The sequence below is a fragment of the Periplaneta americana genome, chromosome 16 (genome assembly GCF_040183065.1).
Source record: "Periplaneta americana isolate PAMFEO1 chromosome 16, P.americana_PAMFEO1_priV1, whole genome shotgun sequence".
Lineage (NCBI taxonomy): Eukaryota > Metazoa > Arthropoda > Insecta > Blattodea > Blattidae > Periplaneta > Periplaneta americana.
In genome coordinates, this window is record NC_091132.1 from 114,957,087 (window position 1) to 114,970,781 (window position 13,695).

The window sequence follows — 13,695 nt, forward strand, 5'->3', positions numbered from 1 at the left end:
GAACACGATATCGAAAGTACAATACATTTTATCGTCTGACAGGGAAAGAGTCTATGATGAGGCAATAGTAGCGATCCTGATGGTGAGCAACTATCTATGTTTGCATATTTAGTAAGTATTGAGCTTCGTGACTGTGTATACTAGACTGTGGTTGTGTTGGTTATTTTAAACAAAATCACATTCGAGAAGCGAAAAATACAGTAACAAAACGTTAAAAATAAATAAGCTGTTAATTTCACACTAGTTAAGCCAAATTAAACATTTCTTGGACAAACTGGCCATAAGTATCCACTCTAGTTGAAAATTTATGTTAAAGAATCGTGTTATACGATAATTATAATCATATTGTCTCCGAATTGCCTTTATAATTCAGAAAGAATACTAAATATGGAAGTACGACTAGTAGGATAGTTATCATTTTACTTTCTTTAAAGAAACCTCTCCAATTGAAAAGCGACAGCTTAGACAATGATTACCGCCTCTGAATAACCTCTGTAGTTGAAAAATAATATTAAATAAATCAAATTAATAACACCTGTATTTATCGTTCTTAAATTTTGAAGTGTGACAGTTCTCTCTCATTCGTCAGTGTACAGTGACCATCTATTAAGGTCGAAATTATGGGAGATTATAAAGAATATTCAGTGCAGACAGTTATTAGTTATATTTCGGTTAATTACACCAGTTTAATGTATTAAATGACTTTAATAAGCACTAAATATGTTAATATAACAAATAAATTAAGAACTTTGATGCAAAGATTTTGATGTATTAAAACAGAAATTTCTGGATTTCTAAATGTTGTTAGTTCTTGACTACCGATCCGGAGTTGCGCTGGAGCGTGGGTTCGATTTCCGCTTGTGCTGATTACCTGGTTGGGTTTTTTTTTCCCCGAGGTTTTCTGCAACCGTAAGTCCAATGTCAGGTAATCTATGGCGAGTCGTCGGCCTCATCTCGCCAAATACTATTTCGCTATTACCAATCCCATCTATGTTAAATAACGTAGTAATTGATACAGCGTCATTAAATAACCAAGTAAAAAGAAATTTCTAAATGTTTGCTACGCTACTTGAGATTCAACTAACGGGACGTGAAATAAATTTATTATGCATACATTTTGCATATTTCAACCACGAATCCTCTGCAAATTAATAAAAAAAATTTAAAAAAAAATGGTATTGGATTTATAGTTTGGGTTTAATCATATTAAACACTACTTAATCTCTATTCATTCTCAATTTTAATTTTATTTTTGTCTGTATTGGAATCCCCTCCTGAGCACGAGTCTTACTCATTCAGGAGTAAGCTAGTTTATCTTTCATTGTATTAATTAATTTGTATTCATTTCAAACTTACTATTAATAAAAATAAATAAAATAAATAAATTTATATTTAAGACAATTGTAAGTTAGACTTCACAGAGTAAACTAAGAAATATTTTAGTGTAATGTCAAACAAATTATTAACAATTTGTATTTTTTATCTACCTCATCAAAGGTTTTTAATGAATTTATAAATATATTATTAGTGAATCTGAATTAATATGAGTAATTATGCGATATGATTTTCTTTATTCGGTTATTTTACGACGCTGTATCAACATCTAGGTTATTTAGCGTCTGAAGTCCACACCTGTGGAGTAACGGTTAGAGCGTCTAGCCGTGAAACCAGGTGGCCCGGGTTCGATTCCCGGTCGGAGCAAGTTGCCTGGTTGAGGTTTTTTTCCGGGGTTTTCCCTCAACCCAATATGAGCAAATGCTGGGTAACTTTCGGTGTTGGACTCTGGACTCATTTCACCGGCATTATCACCTTCATCTCATTCAGAAGCTAAATAACCTAAGCTGTTGATAAAGCGTCGTAAAATAACCTAATAAAAAAAATTTAGCGTCTGAATGAAATGAAGGTGATAATGCCGGTGAAATGAGTCCGGGGTCCAGCACCAAAGTTACTCAGCATTTGCTCGTATTGGGTTGAGGGAAAACCCCGGAAAAAAAAAACTCAACCAGGTAACTTGCTCCGACCGGGATTCGAACCCGGGCCACCTGGTTTCGCGGCCAGACGCGCTAACCGTTACTCCACAAGTGTGGACTATAAAATTCTTCTTTATTCCTATATAAATCCAATAATATTACATGATTATTACTACTATCAGCTAAAGTTACTGAAAACTTGAAATTAAACATATATTTAGAAGTGTTTCTTGTTATGGGACGTTGGACCCCGGACTCATTTCACCGGCATTATCATCTTCATCCCATTCAGACGCTAAATAACGTGAGCTGTTGATAAAGCGTCGTAAAATAACCTACTAAAATAAAAAAAAAAATAAAAATGTTATGGAACAGAGATTATGAAAATATTAATCGTTTTAATGTTTTGATTATAAATAATGTAAATGTCAATCAAAGTTATAAATTCATATCAATTCCCCTAATTTCTTTAAAAAAATGTAAAAGCAATGTTTCTACAAACATATGTATTAAAAGTCTTAATACTTAGGTCAATGTCCTTTAAGCATATCAGTTCTATAATGCATCAAATACAATGTACTCTTGGCTTTAGGTTGACACTCTCAATAGAATATCTAGAATACAATATTTAATTAATATACTATTTGAATATAATGTGATATATTATTTATACATATTTTTATGTTTTCAATTTCAGTAAAGTAATTTAGGCCTATTTCATGTTGTTTGCAATTACTTTATCGAAATTGTTTGTAAAATTTGAAGAGGCAAGAATATTATCATATACTGTAGCCTATCGTACAACGAATTGTGATGGAATAAGTAAATAAAAACGCAACGAGGATAAAACTAATCTCTTTCGCATTTTCATATCAGTTAATTAGGGCGAGAAATTGACTCTTATCTTAATTATCACGATCATCAGAAGTAAATCCAAAAGACCTCCTGTTGTGGGAAATCTTAAGAAACTTATCAATGGAAATGTATCGAATAGTCTATAAGAGCTTACTGCAAGATCTAATGCTATTGTCTTGCAATTATTGAAAGACAATGAAGGGAGGACATAAAATATACATTAAGTTAAAATCAATCAAACAGTATTGAAACACACAAAAAGACAATTAAAAATCATTCGCTATATTATATGTTTCGGGAAGAGCTATCCCAACATTAAGACCGGTTCAGTTCGTACTAGTACATCCTGCTGGTTAGTATGAGTATTTCATGATGGTATTGTGACAGCGACGTGAGATTCGAAAGTTCCACACGTCTCTAGAGATGGCACTCCAGAAAAATCCAGAGCCCTCCCCTCTCTACCAGCACCAGATGCGCGCGCACTCTCTCTCCACTCTCTCGCCGCGTTGGCTCTTTCCCCTCTCCGCCGCGCGCCATCCAAAGTGCTCCGCGCGATCTTCTCTCTTGCGGGACGCTGGTCGTGAGTTCGAATCTCACGTCGCTGTCACATTTGGGGAAGAGGAAACTTTCGAAAGTTCCACACGTCTCTAGAGATGGCACTCCAGAAAAATCCAGAGCCCTCTCCTCTCTACCAGCACCAGATGCGCGCGCACTCTCTCTCCACTCTCTCGCCGCGTTGGCCCTTTCCCCTCTCCGCCGCGCGCCATCCAAAGTGCTCCGCGCGATCTTCTCTCTTGCGGGACGCTGGTCGTGAGTTCGAATCTCACGTCGCTGTCACAGTATGATTAATAAATAGACACTGGGAACAATAATTCATAATAAATAATACTTCTTTCTTCAATTAAACAAAACTTAGATCTAGAAATTACACATAAACAAAAAAGATAGACTTTCATATAAATGAACCGAGATTGATTCATTGGAAGTATAGGAAATAAAATGGCTTTATTCCTTTCTGCAGGCACTCTAATCATGTAGGCGTTTAATCTTACGTTATAAAAATATACTAGCTCGTTATGTTGCTGAATTCTGAACAAACCGGCAGAGTAAAGAAAAAGTTGGAGAGAAAAAGTTTCAATTCGTACTGACTTTATCTACCTCATTTCAAAATAGTTTCACTTATTTCCCTAATAACTTTTATATTGGGCTTCTTAAATAGTTTGATATACGCTTTCATGAGGATTATAAAGAAATAATTATTATTTACTCCTGCAGAATAAAATACCTATCCATTGTCTATAAATACAAATTTCCAGCTGAAAATGTATCGATTTTTAACCTAGAACAGGGATGCAAAGCTGTGCTTCAATTGTGGCAGAACGTCACAAGTAGGAACACGTAACTCATCCCTTTCCTTCAATCCTCGCGTCATTGTAGGGCAGGGAGAGAAGAGAGATGTATTCAGCGTGCTTGCCAAATGTCACATATACGTCATGAATGCTCCGGGGAAACAAACTCTTTCCCCATGCTTCCACCCCTCTCTTCTTCAGTTCTACATCCCTGACCTAGAACGTTACTATAAGAAGTACTTGAGCCACAATGGAGAACTACATTCTCGCCAAAAGTTCGGATAATGCTTTGCGTATGTGCTGAGAATTTTAAAACTTCTCATCAAGCGTGAACACTGGACCTAATATTTCTGTAAGCAGAATATCAATTAACTGGATAATGATTTTGAAGTTACGATGATATGATGAATATTATTATATCCTAGGAAGCTTTCAATTGCAGAGTTTATTCAGTGTTAGTAAGATTAATGGCCAGTTTGTCCAAGTAATGTTTAAGTTTGCTTAACGAATGTTAAATTAACAGTCTGTTTATTTTTAACGCTTTGTTAATATATTTTCCATTTGTTCGACATAATTTTGTTTAAGATAACCAACACTTAACTATAACGTCTCTTAGCACTATTTTAACTATTCAACAGCAGTTGGTAATGATTCTACACATGTAAGACAATTTTTGATTGGCTAAAATTAATCTTTAAATTCTATATTATAGAGTGAGTCATGGAACTTCCATAAAATGACAACATGTTATAGCAGGCCACGCTCCATAAACAAACAGTTGACAAATGAAAGTTGTAGGTGACGTGCTGAATAATAATTACAAAGTAAGGTTATATTTCCTCATTGATATTATGGATACGAAATACCAAAGAAATAAAATAACACTGATATATTTAAACAGTCCAAAGTATTTTTTAAATGTTATATTACCAGTCATATGCTAAACATTCCCTACAGAGAGGCACAAAATATTAATTTCGCAACTTCTGTTCGAACAGCTGTGAAGACGTCGGCCATATTTAACTAACTGTTAAACGAGTTAACTGCCCGAAATCCTACATTTAAAATTAACAAACTGTAAACAATCTGTTAAACCAAACTGGTTTTGAAAACATACAATTTTCTAACAATACTTGGAAAAACCGGCCATAAGTGTAGCTGTAGGATGCTGAAGTTAAATTCTTGACACACACGACCATAAAATTTGCCTGGAGCTCTCTTGTTCAGGAACAAAGTTACTTTACGTGCCGTAGATCTACGACAGAACATCACTTTTATTACTTCTCTTTCGAAAATTCTTGAACTCGTGAACCTCGGGTATAATGCCACGTATTGTAACCAAGGAGACTTCAAATTGTGGCATGTTGTGTATGCAAGTATTTTCTTGTCTTGTTGCATGCGACTGTCTTCACGATCTTCCCTCTCACTGCATCGAACTGGGGCGTCTGTTCTTCTCGGCAGTCTCTCTCCTCGCATGTCGCATGCCCTGTCTCATGTGTCAGTAGCTGCAGGTGTCGGTGTCGTCGCAGGTTCGGCGACGCTTCCTCGTGCCACGACGCGCGCCACGGAGACCGACGCCGGCGCCCGCGGCGAGAAAGTGACGGCGGCCACCTCCAGCACGTCTCTGTACGACAACGTAGGAAGCGGCGGGGGCGGGGGCGGCGGTAAGGCGCCTCAACGCGGGGCAGACGCCGCCCAGGGCGCGGGCACGAGGCAGACCAGAGACCGCGGGACGCAGCAGCAGAACCAAGACATCGGCACCACCACGACCCCCACCACGGCGTCGGCCGGCAAGACCTCGGTAGGCACGCAGAACCACGTGGGCTCCCAGGTGGGGCAGGAGGCGCACGAGGCCTCGAAGAGCGAGGGCACGCAGGCCGGCGGCACCCTGCAGGGGAGCAAGAAGAAAGAGGCCCACCACGCGCTGAGCGCCTCCAAGTCCATAGACTACCCCGACATGGACATGGTGAGGGAGGCGGAACTGCGCGCCGCGCACCACCACAGCGTCAACAACAACAATAACAACAACAATAACAACAATAACAACAACAATAACAACAACAACAACCGGCGTTCGAAGAGCAAGAGCACGGACGACATGACTCGAGGCGACGGCAGCATCAGCCTGGATTCGAATACGCTCAAGAGGATGCTGAAACCGATGCCGTCGGCGGAGAGCCCGGTGACGTCACCCGAGATGACGCGACGTCGCTACAACTATTACAACAACCACCACCATCACCACCACCACGGCAGCAACAATAATGGTCGCCATGTGTTGTCTGAACCAGAGTCCAACCACCATCACAAGAGTTCTGGAGGACGTTTCTCCAGCTCCAGGTCGTCTCACGAGATCGGGCGCGGCAGTGGCGGATACTCCGGGGGACGAGGGCTGTACCTGGAGTTGGAGCGCAACGGGGGCGGTGGCGGGGGCGGCGATCTGTCGCCCCCGTCGGACAATGTGTTGTTCGACAATCAGTGCTATGCCACCACCCCCAGCTCCAGTAACGGCAACTCGGACCTGGACCAGCCGTCGCACTACCACAACTCCACGTCCACCCCCACGCCTGGCTCGCCGACCAGCAGACTGCTGCTAGAGTACGAGATGCATCTGAGGAACACCTTGGCCAAGGGGATGGACGCGGAGAGCTACAGCCTGCACACGTTCGAAGCACTGCTCACACAAAGCATGGAGAATCTGGGTGAGTACCTCACCAAACAACTCCAACTAGAGTTAAACGCACGATTGAAGGCGGGTGAGGGAGGATTATCTCGTAACGCTGCAAGATTTCTGTTCTGAGGATGACGACAAGATCAACAGGAGGACAGATATCACATTTACTAAACTAAAATATGAACGAAGATTCTACATGGTCGATTCTTTTACAAGATTAGATCATCATGACATGTGCCAACACTTCTACTGGACGTGAATCTTCGCCTTCTTTTCTTCTCCTACGAGGGAATTCTTGTTACCATTATACACAACTATTCTGTCGTTTTTCTGTGAAATAGGCAGAACTTTCTCCTTTCATTTTTCCGTGCATAATATTTGTCATGAACAGCATAAACTTTTATTGTAGCTTGTAAGCTGTTCTATAACATCTCTTTGTAAGAGAATCAATGACTGAAGCTGATTGGTGAAGAAAATAATGCTATCTCAGCGCACCATTCACCCGCCTTCGTTCTTGCGTTTGACTCTAGAAAACAAAAGCAAAGACATTCAATAACGACAAGGAAATAATAGTCATTTTTCATCATTATCTCCATCACCATAATATCATAATCATAACTACGTCACGAATTAGGAAATTATCTCTTATAGCTTCAACAAAATAGGTTTCATTTAATCTTCTTCTAATTATAAGTTTGTAGTGGAATGCAGATATCTTGTGTTTCTGTATGTTTTTATTTTTTTTTACTTAGGAAATAAAATGTTTAATTTTCATTTCCGTTTTTGTTTATTTGATCCATTTCTGTGCAATTCATCACTAGGGACCGGATTTTTATGTAATTACATATTATATTCCTTTCAACCTAAGCGTATGTAAATAACAAATCTTTGCGAATCTTGTAATTACCATTAATATATGAAAATTTGATACTACATATTTTTACATATTTACCCCACATTACATATTATGGCTTGGTATTACATAAATCTACATATTTAGGGGTTTTATTCATTTTTACTTCTCTAAAAGAACAAAAAACGTCTGCTTGGGAAGTTTACAATTTGAAACACACAGATTTAAAAGGCTTTTTTACCTACCCAAGAAAGGATATATTTCGGTATGAAACATAACGTCCTTGGTTCCAGAAAGTAATAGAGGCACTCACCCCATACCGCCCACTGTAAATATGAGTGAACAAAAGGCAACCTTTCTCATACAACTACCTTGTATTGTAAAAATCACTAAGAAAGTAGCGTTGCCTTCATGCGGTGGATGGGACGAGGACGACATGATTTGTCTCGAACTATAATTGTTCTGCACACGTCTTAACAAGTCGTTCCCATGAAATTTGCAACCTTACCCACTCTCTTCCTAATTCTTCCAGGGAAAACCCGTGTCAAGTCTGACATGAGACTTTCAGGTTATTGCTTCACCTCTTTATTTTAAATTTAATAGACCTATACGGACATGAGATTTTCCGAGCAATTAGAAAGTATGGTTCTCGGTTGGAATAATCCTACCCTTCTGAATGAGACAGGAATGTCACTTTTCAAACAACAGTTTGTAAATGCCTATAGTTTGAGGTTTTAGTAGCTACTTTGTTTCTTACATCGGGCAGCTAAAATGCATGTGTCCCACATCTCCTCTTATTTTCTCCTAATCCAGTAAAGCGAAACAGTGCTTGCAATACTGTTGTGTCATTCATTTAACTCAGTTCTCTAGTTTTAGTACTTATAGTATAAAGTGCAAGTGAGTTTATCTACTGCTTTTAACTAACTGAAATGGCCCCTGTATCTTCAACCCTAACGACAAAAATAAAATCATAGATTGCGATGGACGAAGCTTTCACTACAGATGGAAAAATAGTAATGTGTCAAGTGTGCGGTAAAAAAAGTCGGGTGCTCTATGAAATCAACTGGAGAGTCTTACCTATCCTATATCTGCCAGATATTGATATTAAACATTTTCATGATTTTACATATTTTGGTACATATTCAGCTTATTTTTCTTACATAAATATGTACACATTTCACACCTTGGTATTACATAAAAATCCGGTCCCTATTCATCACTGTCAGATATGTAATTTCTATGAATTGCATTTAATCGATTTTAATCTATTCTCAGCAGCGGCAGTGCCACACCATCACCATCACAATCAAAATCGTCTTCATCACCATCACCATTACCATCATCTGCATTCAGTTAAACCGAATGACCCCTTCCGTTCTCACTTTTGCGTCATCGTGTACAGATAGGTATACCTTGACTATAGAATCACTAAAGTACAATTTTAACATTTAAGACAGTTTCATTATTTCAATGAATAAAATTATTATTTGACTTATGAATGGATAGTTGAATGTATTTTCAACTGATTGGTTTACCGGTGGGTGATTTGTTAATAGACTGAATGTTAGACATACTGTTTTTTTTTTTCAGGGACTTTCCTACAGACGTGTAGGGTGGTAAGATTGATCAGTATGAATAATTTTCATATAGGAACTCATGTGCAGAAACCTTACTGTTGTAGTTAAAAGTCTTATGATGGGTTGCAAGAAAGCATTTGTTACTTCGTTAGCCGCTAACGGACCAATAAGTTCGAAAGACGCGTTGCAAGAAACATCTTTAGTGTTATTGGTCCGTTGAAGGATTCACTAACTTAGAGATCTGATTTCCCTCCTATAATAATATTTATTCCTCCGTTAGACAGCCATCTTACGTACTTTTGTGTATTGGAGAGTAGTTTATTGTTGTTGTTGTTTATTGTTGTTTATTGTTAGTAAAATAACATGTACAAAAATACAGTCTTAATTCTTCCCTGAAGGAGTAAAAACTCGTGCTCAGGGAGTTATCTAAACACATACTTAACACAAACAAAGATAATTATTTGACACAAAGTGGGTCAAGGAAAAAAATTATAAGAATAAATTAACTTTAAAAATACAATTTCAATTTTAATAATTTAAATCATACAAAATATACATAGGCCTACACATATTAAATGGACATATATTCTTTAAAGATTAAATTCCTAATGCTATTTTTGCAATTTCTGATACTAAAATTTTCCAAATTTAGGTATTTTTCAATTATTTTATTATATAACTTGGACAAAATAGGTACCATGGCTAAAAGCTGTGCTTGTGAAACACTTTGGTTCCTCTAGTCGTATAAAATCGCATCTTTTAGTTCCATATTTATGATGATACAATTTGAATTTATTAGGATTTTTATGTATGAAGTTTAATAAGGCAATATAATAAATCTGTTTAATTTTCAAGATATTAAAATCAGTGAACAAAAGCTCGGATGAGTAATCAATTGGTTTATTAAGGCATATTTTAATTATTCTTTTCAGAATAAGTATTAGTGGAGTGAGATTAGAATTAAAAGCATTTCCCCATCCTAAAATTCCATATTGGAGAATGGATTGAAATAAAGCTAAATAAATGAGACGTAATATATTAACTGGTAAATATGACCGAATTATAACAAAGATATAAATTGTTTTACGTAATATGTTGCATAAATATGTAATATGTTTATTCCATCGTAAGTGTTGGTCGATTGTAATGCCTAAATACGTAACTTCTGAGGATTCGGTTAATATGGGACATTCACAATTTTATATATTTTGATTCATCATAATGTTACCTGTGTGAGATTCAGGCGTGCGATATTTTGTGTAATAGCCTATATACACGATATTATATTAATATTGCATATCGATGGCTAAAAGTGATATCTCGTATCTGTACATTTCAGGAAAATAAAAACAACTTCGAAACTATTTTCTCAAAATAGACATGCTTCTTATATACGTTTCAGCTCTGCAAGATTTCTATTCGAGAACAAAATATTAGTACACTGTTCAATTTTGTGAATATAATAATAGTGTAGTTAATCTAAATAATAATAATAATAATAATAATAATAATAATAATAATAATAATGTAGAGAGAAGAATAAAAAAAATAGCTGCCCTTGAAAAAGGGTTACCGAGTGGTAATAGCATCTAAATTAATTGTAGATCAACAATATTCTATTTTAAATTTAAATTTTATTTTTATTTTATTTTATTTTAATTTATTTTTGGGGGGCAGCTATCCTCGACATGAATAATTTATTTTTCATATATAGAGCTGTACAGATGGTTATTTACAATTAACAAGGAATGTCTTAAAACATTAATGGCTATATCTTGAAGTTCCAAAAGATCGATATGGAAACGATGAAAGAAATTGATACAAAATCTTGATATAGTGCCCCTTGCACCAAAGAGCAAGCCAATTACTTCCCAGCGACAAACGGGTATGCGGTATTTCTCTTCCAGATAAGGAAAACAGGGTTCATAATGTCTTTTCTTTTCCAGATCTACTTCTAGTGGTTGGAATTCGGCACCCTCAAATCTTCTAGTGGGATCGATTATGCAGCCAATCTAAATTACAATTTTTGTAGATAGAGATATCTCTTCTTAATCATTGATATACGATAATTTGATTATTTATTTAATGTATTTATTTATTTATTTATTTATTCATTAATTCTTTGAATAATGAAGTTGTTATTTATTTCTTTATTACAGTCTGTAGTTCATCGTCTGACGACGAGGTTATGTGCTCTATAGACTGTCTTTTTATTTTCCATAAAATTAATGTACTCGTGTGCTATTTCTAATAAAAAAAATAGGCATATGTATCTTTTTCACTGAAACTTATGTTCCTGATTTCTTCCTGGTTCGTATGAGCCTATATTTATTTCAAATTTTGACAACAATAAAAGTAATGCTTCACACCAGTCTAGCAGCCGATGTTCACTTTTTATTCATTCACGTCCTATTGCTTCACTTGTAAAATCCAAAGATGCTTGGTTAAAGATCCAATAACTACTGGTCCGTTAAATTCCTCTTCTGCAACCCGACAATCCAGTAACTTTAAAGGTCCACTAACTAATGGAGGAATACATTACCTATAGGTCTGTTTTCTTGTAACCCAGCATTAATGCGTGTAGTCAGGTTGCTTTCTGTTATATTGCTGAACTATAGCTATTAATTCTGAAGCGATTAAGGGCTTATAGTAAATTATTTTGTTCATTTTTTAAATGTAAGCCGGTATAGTGCCATGGTAATGTTTGTACTTAGTTTACAGTGTACATTGCAATACTAACTGACATCGAACTCATAATCTATGCAATGAAACCAGCGTATAGGTAATTAAGTATGGACACTTCGCGTCGGTACCTTTGATGTAGCAGGACTGATTTCAATGACCTTCAAGCCAGCTAGAGCGTGAGATTCTGCTTTCTCCTTAGAGTTGGCGCTGACATCACACCAGCTAGCAGTCGACACAGCGGAAATATAACACATATAATTAATGCATCTAGGTACATTATGTACTCAAATAAAATAAATTGGATCCATAAAATAATAAATCCGTCATTAACTGTAATGTCTAGACTCTAGAGTTCCGTTATAATGAGAGTTGAGAAGTTGACCCTAACAACAATTAAAATATGTAATGATTTGATAGCAGTGAAAATGGAAAAACAAAACTCTTATGAGAAGTAAAACCATATACCTATATTATATTATATACAAATATTAAACGAATTTGGTACATAATTTATAACGTATTATATTATTTTATAATATAATTTATTATATCTGAAATATAAAAAATTATTATTACAACTAGTTTGGCACTGAGAAATAAGGAAAAGCTGTTAACTTGAATTTATTTGAAGCAAAGCGTTACTGGATTATGCAATAAGATAGGCGATGTTTGGATCCTATGTCTCAACTCTATACTCAATTATTATCTTAGGGTATGCTCGATTACACTAACCTCTAGCGCTTGAAAGTGGAACTAAACGCCGGTGCACAGAGAAACAAAACACAGGAAAATTCGCTCTGTGTCCATTCTTTATAATCCCTATTCGCTGATGTAACTGTCCTTTTAGGACGTTAAGCTTATTAGAGTTAAGCATTAGGCCTATATACAAACAATAACTTTGGTTTCTTTCCGTTTCTTGTTATTATAGAAATAATAACATTAAAAGAATTTTTAAACTACCATATTATCGTAATGTGACAATTGCCTATCTGAATTTATAGATTGAAATACATACTTTTGCTGCACTGAAATAAAACAATGAGTGTGACAAGGTAACTTTGCAGCTTTACCTTTCTGCATTAGGATACTTTTTCGCACTGCATTTTACACAGTTATAATGTAATCAGATTTTAGGACTTGGATGTAGAAACTTGTGACTCAAATTTAGCGAACATTTTAACATTGAATAAATATATCATAAGTTGAAGACTTCATAAATGTAGATTTTTCTCGGAAATACGCGAACATAACATTTTCTGTAATCGTAGTCACCTTTTTATTCCAGACCAAACTATGAACAATTGATATTCTCTCTCATATCGTTGTCTAGATCTTTCAGGAAGCAACTGGTTTCTCAAACTCTGCGCTGCCTCAATGTTATCGAGTGCAGTTCCTATCAATTCTCCATCACTTTCATACATATTCATAATAACTTACGATATTTTTCGCATTTTTCAAACAAACTTGAAACAAAAGCAATAGTTACTAAATAAAACAGTTATCTGACCATGGTAACAAACTAACAAATGCTAGTCGATTCGCGTCTTCTAGTATTGTGAGATTTTAAACGAAATACTATAACATTACCTACTAGATTATGTATTTTTATGTTTTAAAATTATGCTTATCCATAAAAATAGTACGTATCCCACGTGTAGAAAGGCTCATTGCAATCCTCGTGTCATATGACTCTCAGATGTGCAATGGATGCCTAGTATTACAATATACTATT

General features: G+C 36.1%; 1 protein-coding gene across 4 annotated transcripts in view; it reads left to right on the top strand.

Annotated features, from left to right (window-relative positions):
• Positions 1-13,695, top strand: part of sif (still life) — a 727,300-nt gene that overhangs the window by 284,271 nt on the left and 429,334 nt on the right. For 3 of the 4 annotated variants that reach the window (XM_069812852.1, XM_069812854.1, XM_069812853.1), the window contains one exon: positions 5,704-6,876. The exons of the other annotated variant lie outside the window; for it this stretch is intronic. In XM_069812852.1, coding sequence (XP_069668953.1) covers positions 5,704-6,876 — 1,173 coding nt within the window. The remainder of the gene's footprint in view (positions 1-5,703; positions 6,877-13,695) is intronic. 4 annotated transcript variants of the gene reach the window in all.